This window comes from Vitis vinifera, chromosome 11 (assembly GCF_030704535.1).
Source record: "Vitis vinifera cultivar Pinot Noir 40024 chromosome 11, ASM3070453v1".
Classification (NCBI taxonomy): Eukaryota; Viridiplantae; Streptophyta; class Magnoliopsida; order Vitales; family Vitaceae; genus Vitis; species Vitis vinifera.
Window position 1 is genome coordinate 13,420,813 of NC_081815.1, and position 14,729 is coordinate 13,435,541.

Sequence of the window (14,729 nt, forward strand, 5' to 3'; positions counted from 1 at the left end):
CTGGAGGGGTGAATAGACTGAAGGATCACTTAGCTGGAACTCATCATCAGATGAAACCATGTAACAAGGTCAGTGAAGATGTTAGATTAGAATGCAAAGAGACATTGCTCAATTATAGGGAACAAAAATAAAAAAGAAATGCATTGCTCGAAGAAATTGGTATGGGTCTAACTCCATGAATGGGAGTTCCTCTTCTAAACAATGAGGACATTGGGAGTGAAAGAGGGGGTGGGGAACCCACACCTAGGGGACCCATGGATAAATTCACATTTCATTACCTAGATGAAGTACTTTGAATTCCAAGTGGAACCAAGAATAAATGAAGTATGTAGAAAAATTGATCATTTTATGTACTTAAATGGTCCCCTATTCAATATAGTAAGTGATCCTTATCGGGGGTTCCAATGATTGATGCTATTGCAAATTTTAGGCTTGGGTTTAAGTCTTCATCTATGTATGATTTGAAGACATGGATTCTTAAAGATAAGGTGAATGACATAAATATCATGATGAAAGAGCATAAAAAAACTTGGAAGCAATATGGACGCTTAATTTTGTCAGATGGTTGAATAGATGAAAAGAATGGGCATCTTATAAATTTTTGGTGAATAGTCTTGTTGACACATGGTTTATTTAATCAATTGATACATTTAATACAATAAAAAAAATGGAGAATTGATGTTCAAATATCTTAATGAAGTTGTTGAAGAAATTAGAGAGAAGCATGCTATGTAAGTTATTATTGATAATATTTTTAATTTTGTGAATGCTGGAATGAGGCTTATAGAAAATAGGACAAGATTGTGGTGGACTCCTTGTGCTGCTTATTACACTGATATGATGTTAGAGGATGTTGGGAAGCTAAATGTTCATGCTAATACACTTTTATGAGTTAGGCAAGTGGTGAAGTTCATATATAGACTTGCTTAGGTTCTCAACTTGATGATAACATTTACGAAAATTCATGAACTCATTCATCCAAAAATTACATGGTTTGCTACCACATTTCTTACTCTTCAAAATCTTTATAAGCAAAAACAAGATCTATAGCACTTCTGAAAAATGGTGTTCAAGTACATGGGCCAAGAACGTAGAAGGTGTAAAAGGTTGAAGTATAGTGTTGTTTTATTCAAATTTTTGGCCTCACATTGCTTTTTGTATAAAGACTACTATTCTATTAGTTAGAGCCTTGAAGAGGTTGATTTAGAGGAAAGGCTAGTCATGGGTTATTATTTATGTGTTGATGGACTCAGTCAAGGAGAAGATTGCATTTAATTATGGGGACATTAAGTGAAAATATGACCCAATTTGGAGAAAAATAGATGCAAGATGGACTCCGCAACTTCATTGACTTTTACATGCAACAAGTTATTATCATAATCCTTAACTACGCTATGAAGATAAGTTCTTTAATGTGGATGGGTGAGGAAGATATTACTTAAATGCATGAATAGGATGTTGGATTACCATGAATGTTTAAAGGTCGACATTCAATTGGACTTATATGACCAAGGTAAAGGTGAATTTGGAAACCGTGTTGCAATTGATTCTAAAAAATTAAGAAGTCTTACAAATTGGTGGATGCATTTTGGGGGTTTAATACTAGAGTTGCAAAAGCTTGTTGTTTGAGTCCTTAGCCTCACTTATAGTGATTTAGGATGTGAGAGAAATTATAACATTTTTGAATTGGTAATACTTCTATTTTTTAGTACATATATTCTTATTCTAATGTTAAAAAACTTTGATTTAATCTTAACATATAAATTTGTTTCTTTTATTATTTATAGATTCATACCACCAAGAGAAATACGTTTGAACATAAAAGTTTAAATGCTCTAGTGTATGTGAGGTACAATACTAGATTGAGAGAGCGAAGTTTACAAAGGAAACAAAATGTTGATTTGATATTGGTAGAAGAGATTGATTCAGATGATGAATGAATTGCAGATAATGAAGCTTTCCTTTTCCCACTTGATCTTTGTTGGCTTGAAGATAATGAACTATTTAATGTTGATGTCACTAAAATTGTTTTATCCAAAGACCAAGAGACTCGAGCACCATCAGGCAACATGGTTTCATCACATTTCTACAAAATAAAACATGATGGATTTGCAAATAAGTCCTAAAAGTGATAAATTTGATTAAATTTATTAATGAACTTGTAATATTTTTTCTTAATTTATACTTTATGTTAGGTAAAAGCGGAGGCAAAGATAGAGAAAGAGTTGAATTTGATATCAAGTCATGAAGATGAGGAGTTGGATAAAATGAGAGGATTTGGTAGTGGAAGCTTTCCCATTATTGATACATTGGAATGTGATGATGATGGTGTTGGAGAGGAGGGTTTACATTAAAACATTTTAGTCATATGGGTGTGACTCTATTTGCTATTTTGTGTCTTAGTTATGGTATTTGATGAAAGTATGAAAATATTCATGTGGTTTTTTTTTATAATTTTAATAGACTTGTTATTAGGTTTTTCATTTATTCTATTTTATTTTCATTTTTTATGTATCATAAATTATTTTTAAATGTTTATTGATTATAAGGGTTTTAAAAGGCTTATACCTCAATGCTTCGAGGCTTACACCCCACCTCTTGGACACAAAAGTGTCTCGTCTCATGGACACAAAAACGCCTCATCTCTTGGACACAAAGACGCCTTGCCTTATGCTTTTGCCTTTAAAAACTTTGATAATGACACCTTGTGAAACCTTACTTAGGATTGACATGTTGTGAATCCTCTTGAAAGAGAGGAGTGCCTTTCGGAATGTAGACATAGGTGGTGCATGGTTGTCAGCTTGTGTCGTAAGGTGTTGGGTTAAGTCCCGCAATGAGCACAACCCTTGAGTTTAGTTGCCACCCTTGAATTTGGAACCCTGAGCAGATTTTTGAGGATAAGCCAGAGGAAGGTGAGGATGACTTCAAGTCATCATGTCCCTTATGCCTTGGGCTACACACATGCTACAATGACCAAGACAAAAGGCCGCGAGGTGAAAGCTTTAAGGTAAGATGCTTTTGTGTTTATGGGGTGAGCATTGAGGTGAGAGACTTTTGAGACCCTCATTTTTATAATTAATAAATATTTAAAAATAATTTGTAATATATAAAAAAATGAAAATAAAATAGAATAAATAAACAACTTGATAACAAGTCCATTAGAATTATAAAAAATCATACTAATAGTTCCATACTTTTATCAAATACCATAATTAAGTAACAAAATAACAAATAGAGTCAAACACATATGACTAAAATGTTTCAACTTAAATCCTCCTCTCCAATGTCGTCACCATGATCATCATCCAATGTATCAATAAGGAGAAAGTTTCCACTATGAAATCCTCTCATTTAATCTCTAACTCCTTATCTTCAATTGTAAAACTTACATCTTATATACTTTTCCCCAAAAACTTCAATAGCATATTTCCAAACAAAATCTTTTTATGAAGCTTTCGAATTCGACGAACTCATAATAATAATAATAATAATAATAAAATTTCTATATATAATTGACTTAAAAAAAAAGTAATACATAATTAACTTGAAATCCTATAGATATAATTAACAATTATAATCGAATTACATAATTTTTACAATTTGTGATTTAAAAAGCAAAAAAGATAATAATACAAATAAAATATTTTCAGAAATTAAAGAAAATAAATTTTTTCCAATAAAGCCTTGGTATACTTTTTTAAGAAAAAAAATATAAATTGAACAATTAAAAAATAGAAATAAAAATATAAAATAGAAAATAAAAACAAAAAATGCAAATTGTGGGCATGGATTGTGGTGAGGTGAGGCAAGAAAAAAATTGGTGAAAGAATATTGGTGCTCATTGCTCACTGTCAAAAAAACTAAGACAGAAGTTGTGAAAAAAAAAAAATATAAAACAAGAAAAGAAGTGTAGTCATGGGGTTCATGAAGCGAGAAGAGAAAGTGAGAGTCTGGGAAAGAAGAGGAGATGAAGAAGATGAAGCCTACCTGTTGAGATGAAGAAAAGGATTCGGAGTGAGAACAACACCATCGAGATGATTGTCAGATTGAGAATTGAGCAACACTTCTGTTGTAGTGAGGTTGTTGTTGGAGAAGAGGCTGAACTTCAAGCCATCGAAGGCATAGAGAGCTAGGGTTAGGTTTCTCTCTCAAAATCTTTCTTTGTTCACTCTTCCACGAGTTTTTGGGGTTAAATGGTGGTTTTTCTTCAATTCTTTTTTATTGGCCTCCTCAGCAATCAAAAGGCTCACGCTTCAGTGAGTGTGGCGTCAACGACATTCATAGGGGTGCCTGATAAGCGCCTTAGGCCCAAAGGTGTTCACCTTTTGGGTTCTCCGCCTTTTTACCAATGCCTTTGGGCATTTTCAGGATGCCATGCCCCAGAGAGTCATGCCTCAATACTGCATTTCAAAACACTACTTTTGCATAGTGAGTGCCAAAGGCTGAGAAAGAAAAAAACACAATAAAAAGAAAAAAGGCCTTTAAACCCTGGACCAATGACGAATGGTTCTGAGAAACAACTCTTTCTGCAACTGATAAGAATGCCCGTCTGTCCCCTCTTCCCTCAAGACTATCTATCGTGGTCTCCCAAATGCACCCAAAATAAGAAAGATGGGCAAACCTCCATTCCTGCCTTCATTGCTTTTTCACCCTTTAACCATGCCTACCCAGCAGAAGCACTTTGACCAAGCACAGAACACCCAAAGAACTCTGAAGAGCGTGAAAGATCCCAATGGAGACAAGCTTTGCTACACTGAATAAGAATGTGGTTCATGAACTTGTTTCTAGTTTGACATAAACATCTGTAAACCAAAGGCCATCCTTAAGTGATTCTTGAATATGCAGAGGTATTGTAAATGTTACATGTAAGTCCTTGATGATGTCTACTGACTTCTATCTAAATTCTATCCAGAATGGCTGAACCTGTCTTTTGTGTGCACATGAAAACATACTTTGCTTTACTTTATTACTTTGAAATGTCCAACCATGTTTCTTGAAGTTTTTCGTTGTCACCTCCATTCCACTTTCTTCGATGTTTTGTACTTTTAATTCCTGAACTCCTAATTGGTCATCATAGGATGGGAAATCATGCCTCCCATAGACATCCCAGAAATATAGGGTTCTGTTGATAATGGGAATACTAATGTTATATCTATTATACTACCATTTGTTAATTTGGTAATTAGTAAATGGTGTGCAGGATTACATACATCGAGTGGGAAGAACTGCTCGTGCAGGAAGATCTGGGGTCGCAATCTCACTAGTGAACCAGTACGAGTTGGAGTGGTACATACAGATAGAGAAGCTTATTGGTAGGCACCTTTCTACATTTGTGTGGGGAGGTATGCATTCTGGTGGGTAATGTCACAAAGACTAACATTTTATGCATGTTCCAGGGAAAAAGTTACCTGAGTTTCCTGCTCAAGAAGAGGAAGTTCTGCTACTCTTGGAGCGTGTCACAGAGGCAAAAAGAATATCCCAGATGGTAGTTCTTTTTTCTAACTTCTTGTTTTTCTATTATCTTAGATTAGCCTCTTGACCTTTTTCTATTCATGAATGATTAACTTAAAGAGTGCTTGAGGCGGCACTTGGCAAGTGCTGCAGTGGTTTCTGGAAAAGCTGTGCTTAATGACCTCTCTGGCATTTCAAGTAAATTAATGGTGATGTACACTTTATAAGGCTGCCAGATCCATGCACTAATAATGGTTTTTATGAAACCTCTATAATGGTGTGAACATGTGGTAATAGTTAGTCCATTCTTGCTTCTGAATGGTAACATTATAGAGGAATATAATGATAGAAAAAAAGTATTCACAAAAATATATCTACCTCTAAAGCCATGATCATCTGGTTGGGGTGAGGCTTTTTTGGTTGATTGTGAAATTATTTGTTTCAGATACAACATTAAAAGTAGAAAATGGTGTTATTACAAGTTCTATTAATCACTATGAAGGCAAATTAGAATTGAAAGAGTGAGATTATATGAAACCCAAATATGGGTTGACTTGTGTATCCTATTATTTGTTACTGGTACTACCACTTAAAATCAGTCATTTGCAGTGCTTTTATCAATTGCCTATTGAGTTGTATGTTGGACATGGTTTCCATTGAAGTTTGTATTTAGTATTTTCAAGTTATTAAAATACTGATTGAATGGTCAAAATATCTTACTAGACCTGTTCTTTAAGCCATCTCATCTTTCCTCCACCCAAAAATAATCTCTCGTAGTCTCATGAAATATAGGAAGAATTGAAAGAAATTTTTCCTAAAACTTGTGGGTCGCTCTGATACTATATTCATTTTGCTAGTCTGGTATGGATTGTAGGCCTACATCTTAATAGCTTAAACTTGTAGGAAAGTTGGTAGCTTAACATAGTATCGGAGTTCTGTTTAAGTGTCTCAAGTTAGAGTCTCTTCTACTGTTTATTCCCTCATCTACCTATGGCACATGGATACATGTATGGTGGCCACACATGAGTATACATTGTGGATTCATATTGTAGCAACTTAGGTTTTTAAGAAAGTTGGTGCCTTAACACACTTCAATGTTAGTTTGTGCCACAAATTGTGAGGGAGGGTGTTAGCTTGTTATACAGTGTGGGCCCATGCCTAGCAACTTAAGCTTTTACAAAAGTTGGTTGCTTAACACACATTAATGCTGTTTAGTTTGTGCAACAAGTCAGTGCTTGGGATTTCATGGATTGTCCTCCTGAAAATTTTGGTATTGCATTTATCAGCTGGGAAAATACAGGGAGAGGTCCTACAGTTGTATGCTATTTGATGATGATATGGGTTTAATGGATGAAACTAAATTTGGGTAAAATGTCACCTACTTTATAGGTTCCTCCTAAAGGTTATTTTCTCATTAACTAGTCTCCTTAGTCATGTAGCTCTTATTTACTTGCTTTCAAGTGACCTCCCCTGTATGGCTGTTTGTAGGTCTATGACTTCTTGTAAAAGTAAGTGAAGCAGAATATTTACCTTTCGATAGGCAATTAATTGAAGAAGTTTGAAAAAGGATATTGCAGCACTTTGGTTTTTCCTTTTTATCAGATTCTGTGTACTTTCTTCTGGTGAGATTGTACAATTCTCTAGATTATGTGTGAAAATAATATCTCTTTCTTTTTTTCTTCCATCCTTCATATTCCTTTGATTATCTTTTATCTTGTTCCTAATCTTCATTTTTAATCTGCACTCCATCTAATCATTAACTTGATGCCCTCCTAATTTATATAAGACGTCCCTATTCATTATATTTTGTATATGACCCCAAACCTACTTATACCCTCTTCTTTGAAGTAAAGCAGCTTCATTCCTAATTTGAAGGGGCTGCCCTACATCAATTCCTCTGTCCTATGAACCAGACATATTCAGCTAAAGGGTTCTCTAAGGAATCAACTTGAAGATTGGGAACTGTACCTTAACTTGATCTGGTGTTGCTAAAAAGTGAGACAAATAAGCACATTCTTGCTTTTCCTTCCTTGAAACTTGTTCCTCTGCTAAACAATTCTGTGGCCTGCAACTTTAAGGTTCCTCAACAGGATCCCATCTTTTGCTTGCAATTGTTTCATTTCCTCCAAACCTAGAGGTTTTTCTTTATACTCAATTATTTCTTAAGTGGGGTCCTAATGGTGCCACCATCCAGCTTGAAACCAAATCTTTCTCCACACAAAATCCCATGAAATTTTCCTCTCATTTCTAGGTACCAACTTTGGTACAAAGACTGAGTATATGGAGCAGGCGGGAAGATTGACAAGAGAGATTCTCTTAAGAGTCTGATTTTTAAAGTGTTTTGAGAGATAACCCAAAATTCAAGATGATTCAGAACTCGCTACAACCAATTCTGGAATTGAAGTGACATTGAGTGGTGCAGCTAGGTGGAGGTCTAAGATGTTGAAAAATGAGGGATTTATCACTTGCAAATCTGATGCAACCTGAATACTAGATATCTCCCTGCCCTTTATCTTCAACTTTTTAATGATGCAAATGGGTTTGGTTTAGTGGGGCTTTCTCAGTTTAGGAAACTTTTACCCCTTGAATTCACTTCATTATATAAGTTGTACCATGTTTCTAAAAGATTCTTTCTATGAGGAAGAGTGAGGAGCCTAAAATGTCCAGGGAAATTGGGCAAGCAGAGGGTCTCTCAAGTGGAAATGCCTTGGAAGAATATTCTTAAAGAAACCAGAACTTTCCACTTCTTTCATTGTAACCTATGGGCTGATTTATAAGGTCTCCTTTCTTTGCAGCCAGTGGCCTTTTTACCAAAGAAAAAAAAAACATGGTGTTTCCCTGCAGAGCACTGGCCCTAGCCACCTCTCAATTCAGCTATGTTAGATTTCCAGTGTCTGGTTTCCTTGCTTGGCTGCTTCTAACTATATCCATCAAACCACAATTCTCGAATCAGCCTATATTTTAGGCTTCCCTAGCTATACTCCTGATTCAAGGAGATGCTAACCATTTGGGTGTTGCATAACCATGAATCTTCAAGGAAAGTGTAGGAGATTAGGTGTATTCTTGGCTCAACGGAGACATCTTCAGGCTACCACCCTCTTGAAGAGGTGTGAAGAGTTCAGCATCAAAAGTATAATTTATGCGGTGAGTAGGTGGCATGATCCTCCTGGGGTGGATGTTGTAGGGACTTCTTGGAGAGTAGAGGTGATCATTGATACCCTTTTGATTGGGTGAGATGGTGTCAAGTGAAGGTGGGGAAGTGATGCCCCTAACTCGGCATGATGGGGAGTGACATCCCGTTGTAGTGTGTTGAGAGTGAATTCTCATTCATTCACTTTACTACTAGAGAGCTTTTTCATCAGATGCATAATGATAGGGGTTATGAGTTGACTTCTTCCATCCTCAAATTAGCAGAAGAATCTCTTAGCATATGCCATGGGTAAGCATTGAGGAGCTCCAACTTTTATCTGAGTGTGGGGCATCTGTATGAAGATGCCATGATGTCTTAGTGCTGAAGAAGATAGAGAGACCATGGTTGTGGGGTAATGAAATAACTAATAATTTGATCTTTGGGAAGACATTTATACGTTTTTAGTCTTGCATGCCAAAATGGACAGCTGGCAACATGTTGGTTCATTTGTTGTTGGTACTCAGGCATCATTAAACCTTAACCTAATATGCCAAAAATTAAGAACACAAGTAAGATTAATATGTATTTGCATCAAACACGCACAAAGGATTTCTCCTCTAAAAAGATTGGAAAGAGGGAAAGTGTACAACTCTTGATTCCTGCTAGAATCACAACCCTGTGTAGGAGTTTTGGCAGTTAAGAGTGTTACCTGTGACTTATGTTGTGATAGGCCATAAGAAAGCCATAGATGCATATATTTTTATTTTCGTTCTTCTATCTGATCAGTGGTTAACCCTTTACAAACCTATAGTGAATATATTCTCCCGAGGAAGAACAATATCATTGTTTGTTTGTGGTGGTACAATTGTTATTATCGATTATTGTTATTGCCCTGAACTACAAAATAAGCTTTTTTTATGTTTTCATTTCGTCTGTTAATTCAACTCAATTGATTGGACTTTGTAGAAAGTAAAAGAGACAGGAGGCAAGAAGAAGAGAAGGGGAGGAGATGAAGGTGAGGAAGAAATTGACAGATACTTAGCTTCAAAGAATGGGAAGTCATCCAAGAAGTTGAAGAAACGCTGATTGTTGTTCTGTCCTCAAATTTTGTTGTGTTCATATTAACTATGAGTACATTTTTCCTGGTGAAGAGTACTCCTGGTGTACTAAATTTGTGGTATAGTGATTTTAATTATTTGTTGTAGTTGACCAAAGGAAAAAAAAACCCGAAAAAAATTCTTTGCCCTGTTTATTGATACTTACATTAATTCTTTCAAGACCATAATGGAATGACACTGTAGTTAAGCAGGTTCAGGGATTGAGTGAAGAAGTTGATCGCAGGGGCTGTGGTTAAATAATTTCTTTGATGTTCAGAAATGTAGTGGCAGACTATTTGAGAGGATTTGCAGATTGAATGTGAGACCATTTTCAGGATCCTGCAGTGTGTATCAAAACTCTGTTAGCTCTTCTGGTTATTTTTGAAACACAATTGAAAATATCTTTAATTTATTCTTAAAATAGTTTGTTTTTTTGAATGAATCCTACGAGAACAGTTTGGTCAAATGTTTATCAAACATGTCTTTTAATTTAGAAAACTACTTTTTGTTTTCAAGAGTATGAAACTGTTCGCCAAGCAGCTTCTCAGTCTTGGGGGAATTTTTAGGGCTCGTTTGATCATGTTTTTTAATTTAAAAACAGTTTTTAAAAACAAATTTTATAAAACATGACTAAATGGGTTCATGTTTTTCTTTAATTTTTTTAAAATCGATGAAAACAATTTTTATTTATTTTTTAAAAATGATTTTTTATTTCACTTTAGTTTTAAAAATTATTTTCAAAGAATAACGGTAAAATAGTATTAAAATTTTTTAAAAATAATTTAAACAGCACAATGATTTTTATTTACTTTGCTTTCTTCCTATTTCAAGTTTTCAACTTGTCCAAACACACTGTTGACCAAGATCCAATATTTGAAATCCAAGACAAGAGAGTCTTCCCATCTCACGTGGCATTCACTACAACTGATAAATTCTATGTCAAAAATTTTACCACGTGTCATCTCTCTAGTGGCTGACAGGATCCACATTCATTGGAAAATCTTTAGAGGATAAGGTATATATGTAGCTGAAGCATCTACTTCCACTGCTTCCAACCTTATCTCCTTCCATGGCCGTTTCCACTTCCATCTCGACCAGCAATTGTAGACAACCCCACAGACTCAAACTCACCTTCACTTCAACATGTAAACTCCTCCCTATTTTCTCTCTTCCTTGCTCAAATTCTCGCTATCTCTTCGTCAACAACTCCTCATACTCCTCCCCCATTGTGGCTGAGGAATCTACTCATGATCATCATCATCTTCCTGTCATTGAATTAGACGTCGAGCTCCCGGATTTGACACCTAAAGATGAGAATTTGAATGATTTCTTATGTGGGTTGTTCAGAGATCCTAGAAGTGAAGAGCTGGCGTTTGACTACTACCAGAAAGTGAAAGAAAGGCCTGAATTTAGGCCTGACAAGGAAACCTTAGAGCGTATAATCAGGTACTTGATCAGGTCCAAGAAATGGGGTTTGAGTTTGTTAGTCTTTGAAGATTTTAAGAGTTTTGATGTACAGCTTGATGGTGATATTTGTTGTAGATTGATTAGTAGTTGCATTAGGGCTAGAAAATTCAGAATTACAGAGAGTCTTCTCGAAGTTTTTAGTTATAATGATGATGTCGCCCTCTTGGTCTGCAATTCAGCAATGGGGGGTTATAACAAGCTCCATATGTTCAGTAGCACAATTGCAGTGTATGATCGAATGAAGTCTGCTGGAGTTGTTCCGAATTCGGAGTCTTATTATAGGATAATGGAAGCTTACATTAAAATTCGAGATTATGAGAAAGTTGTCACATTGTTTCAAGAATTTGAAAGTAGGAAGATCGATTCGTCGCCTTTTTCCACTCAAATTTATAGAATTCTATGTGAGTCACTAGGGAAAATGGGGCGAGCTTTTGAAGCTCTGGAGTTCTTCAGAGATATGACAAAGAAGGGGATCCTGGAGGATTCTGCGGTTTACTCTTCTTTGATTTGTTCATTTGCAAGTATTCGAGAAGTGAAGGTAGCAGAAGAGCTGTTCAGAGAAGCAGAGGAGAAGAAAATTTTGAGGGATCCCGAGGTGTTTCTGAAACTTGTGTTGATGTATGTTGAAGAAGGGCTTATGGAGAGGACGATTGAGATCGTTAAGGCCATGAAGAATGTGAAAATCCGGGTTTCTGATTGCATATTTTGTGCTATAGTTAATGGCTTCGCCAAGAAGAGAGGGCTCAGGGCTGCAGCCAAAGTCTACGATGAGCTGATCTTGCAGGGCTGTGAACCAGGACAAGTGACCTACGCTTCAATCATAAATGTCTATTGTCGTATGGAGCTCTACTCAAAAGCAGAAATGATGTTTTCAGAAATGGAAAAGAAGGGGTTCAATAAATGCGTGGTGGCCTATTCTAGCATGGTGGTTATGTATGGCAAAACCGGTAGGCTGAGGGAGGCGATGAGGCTGGTCGCGAAGATGAAAGAAAGAGGATGCAAGCCCAATGTATGGGTTTACAACTCGCTCATGGACATGCACGGGAGAGTCAAGAATTTGAGGCAAGTGGAGAAGCTATGGAAGGAAATGAAGCGAAAGAAGGTGGTTCCTGATAGAGTAAGCTACACTAGTGTTATAAGCGCTTACAGCAAGGCAGGAGATTTTGAAACCTGCATGAGATTTTACCACGAATTTAGGATGAATGGAGGTGTCATCGACAGGGTTATTGCTGGGATCATGGTTGGGATTTTCTCCAAGAGTGGTCGGGTGGATGAGTTGGTTAAGCTTTTGCAGGATATGAAGACAGAAGGAACCGGGCTAGATGAGAGGCTGTATAGATCAGCCTTGAATGCTTTGAGGGACGCGGGGCTGCAAATGCAAGCAAGATGGTTGCAAGAGAGCTTTGACACAAAAGTATATATATTTGTTTAGATAATGAAAAGTAAGAGGGAAGAATAGGGGAAAAAGATAGGATTTGGATTCCTTTTCTTTTTCCCTCTCCCCACTTTCCAAGATCACAACAAAGTCTTTATCTTTAATTTTTCAATACAAGGTTATGGATCCACCATCTCCATAGATAAGGCTGCTACCAGCTCAGCCCTGTCGGAAGGCCCATCCCAAGGAAAGCCCGCAGTTGATGAGTGTGGCGGGATGGGTTCATATTCTGTTTCATGGGGCCTTGCCCACGTCTCTTGGCCCGGGTGGCTGGCCCATACCCTTTCACTCGTACCATGCATCTAAACATACTCAATATCCATTTATTTTTGTTCATGCGCTCTGAACCGGGATGATCCAATAGACCAAATCATGGTGTAGAGAGTGAGAACAGAGTTCACCTCTTCAGGCGTTTTATCGAGGCCTCGCTTGTTGGAACAACCATTATTTGCTAAGTTGAGACACTGGATGCTATCTGAAACTTTTGCTCTTTGGTGGGGTTCTACCGTTGAGGACTCCGATGGGACGGGTTTAGTCATTTGCATACTAGGCAAACCATTGCTCCTTCGACTGGTCGTGCCCGGTCATCACTCACATTCTTAATAAATTCTTTTGCTTTGGATTAGACTTAGCCTAGAAGGCTTGTGGGTTTATTCTCGACTTGGATGAGCTAAACTTTTAAAGTAAAAACAGCGTGCGGAAGCAAGGAAGGAATGGATTGAATTTATTATCAATAGAGAGGACATGTATTCCCCGAAAGCAAGGAAGTTCGAAACTTTCCACATGAATTCTTTAAGCATAAATTAGAAGGTTCTCTTTTCTCTTTGAATCGAGATTTTCAAAGTGAAACCGGATATAAAAAGATGTCCATTAATTTATTAAAGGACGACATGGAAATATGAAGAAGCTTGTGCTGTCGGCCTTAATCAATAAAAAAAGGGGGTATATATTCATAATATTTGTCCTAAGGTTCTCAAAAGACTTTCAAAAGTTTCTAGGATTCTCAGGATATTCTTTCATGGATGTCCTTCCCATACCCATTTGTTTAATGCATTTCTACAGGCAATGCAGGTCCAAACCCTTTAAGGAGGCCAATAACATAAGCTTTATCGATCTATATATATATATAAGTGTAACTTTTTATAATGGGTGATGCAGGTCCAATAAAATAAGCTTTATATATTATATCAAGTGTTACTTTTTTTAAATGATAAACAGGCACAAGCATAGGCTGATTTTAATTATATACTAATCAATAACAAACCCTGAAAAATATTTGTTAGGCAAGTTTCATTGTTTCTATAGGGGTGTTTTCTCATGCATAAGAGTAACTGATGTGCAATTATTTACTTTTCAACACACATCATTTATTATTTTATTTTATTTTACATATATAGTTTCACTTGATCAGCTAATTAATAGCTTAATTGGCACAATGATAATAAATTGATAATCATAGCAACTCAAAACATATTCATATCTACAAGCCATCCTAGCCTTAATCTTGAGGTATGAGGTTTTTTGTTTTCATACATAACTGCAATGTCTATTTATTCATTTCTTTTTCATGTGCTTGGATTCTTTAGTACTTTCTGATACCAGGAGTCACAGAGATGCTGTGTTACAATTTGTTACGGGTAATCTCTCTCTCTCTCTCTCTCTCTCTCTCTCTTTCTCTCTCTCTTAATTGAGAGTGAAAATAAGTAGTGATGTCATAAATTGCATGAAAATGAAGACAAAAATCATACCTTAAGCTTAATTTCTACATTAAACATATTCCCAAATTAGTCAATTGTATGCTACCTTGTGTATGTTCAGTTTTCTCACATTTTCTATTAGTTGTTGATGTTTACATCTATTTTTATAAATAGTGATGATCTTAAGAATTTCTTGGGACATCTGGAATGCAAGAGCAGGGTATAAGTGGAGTTAAACAATTAAAGTAGCATGAAGATCAATGATGTAGTCCTTTTTTGATCAATAAAAGTTGAGGATGGTTGAAGGGTTGGTTAGGGATGTTCAAATGAGCTCAAGTAGTATATATATTTTTTAATTTAATTCTAAACTCTTTGAAGATTAATCTCACGAAGTTTTAAAATATTTGGACATTGTTTATTAATGCAGAAAAATCGAGAAAGATTGGTGAAAA

The 14,729-nt window shown here is 36.1% G+C and overlaps 2 protein-coding genes across 6 annotated transcripts in view; both read left to right on the forward strand.

Annotated features, from left to right (window-relative positions):
* LOC100246466 (DEAD-box ATP-dependent RNA helicase 10) overlaps positions 1 to 9,895 on the forward strand; it is a 34,039-nt gene extending 24,144 nt beyond the window's left edge. For 4 of the 5 annotated variants that reach the window (XM_002273176.5, XM_019223091.2, XM_010658425.3 and 1 more), the window contains 3 exons: positions 5,201 to 5,312; positions 5,397 to 5,485; positions 9,548 to 9,895. In XM_002273176.5, coding sequence (XP_002273212.1) covers positions 5,201 to 5,312; positions 5,397 to 5,485; positions 9,548 to 9,667 — 321 coding nt within the window. In that variant the 3' untranslated portion in view covers positions 9,668 to 9,895. Of the gene's footprint in view, positions 1 to 2,195; positions 2,485 to 5,200; positions 5,313 to 5,396; positions 5,486 to 9,547 lie in introns of those variants that run through there. The other variant, XM_010658426.3, reaches the window with a different exon arrangement.
* Positions 9,896 to 10,716: 821 nt separating this feature from the next.
* LOC100261964 (pentatricopeptide repeat-containing protein At5g13770, chloroplastic) lies at positions 10,717 to 12,706 on the forward strand. Its single transcript, XM_002273458.5, has one exon. The coding sequence runs from the start codon at positions 10,748 to 10,750 to the stop codon at positions 12,575 to 12,577; it is 1,830 nt and encodes a 609-aa protein (XP_002273494.2). The 5' UTR covers positions 10,717 to 10,747; the 3' UTR covers positions 12,578 to 12,706.
* Positions 12,707 to 14,729: the final 2,023 nt, after the last annotated feature.

Excerpts from the sequence above, each read along its gene's own strand:
- LOC100261964 (XM_002273458.5), top strand. The coding sequence starts at position 10,748 with ATGGCCGTTTCCACTTCCATCTCGACCAGCAATTGTAGACAACCCCAC.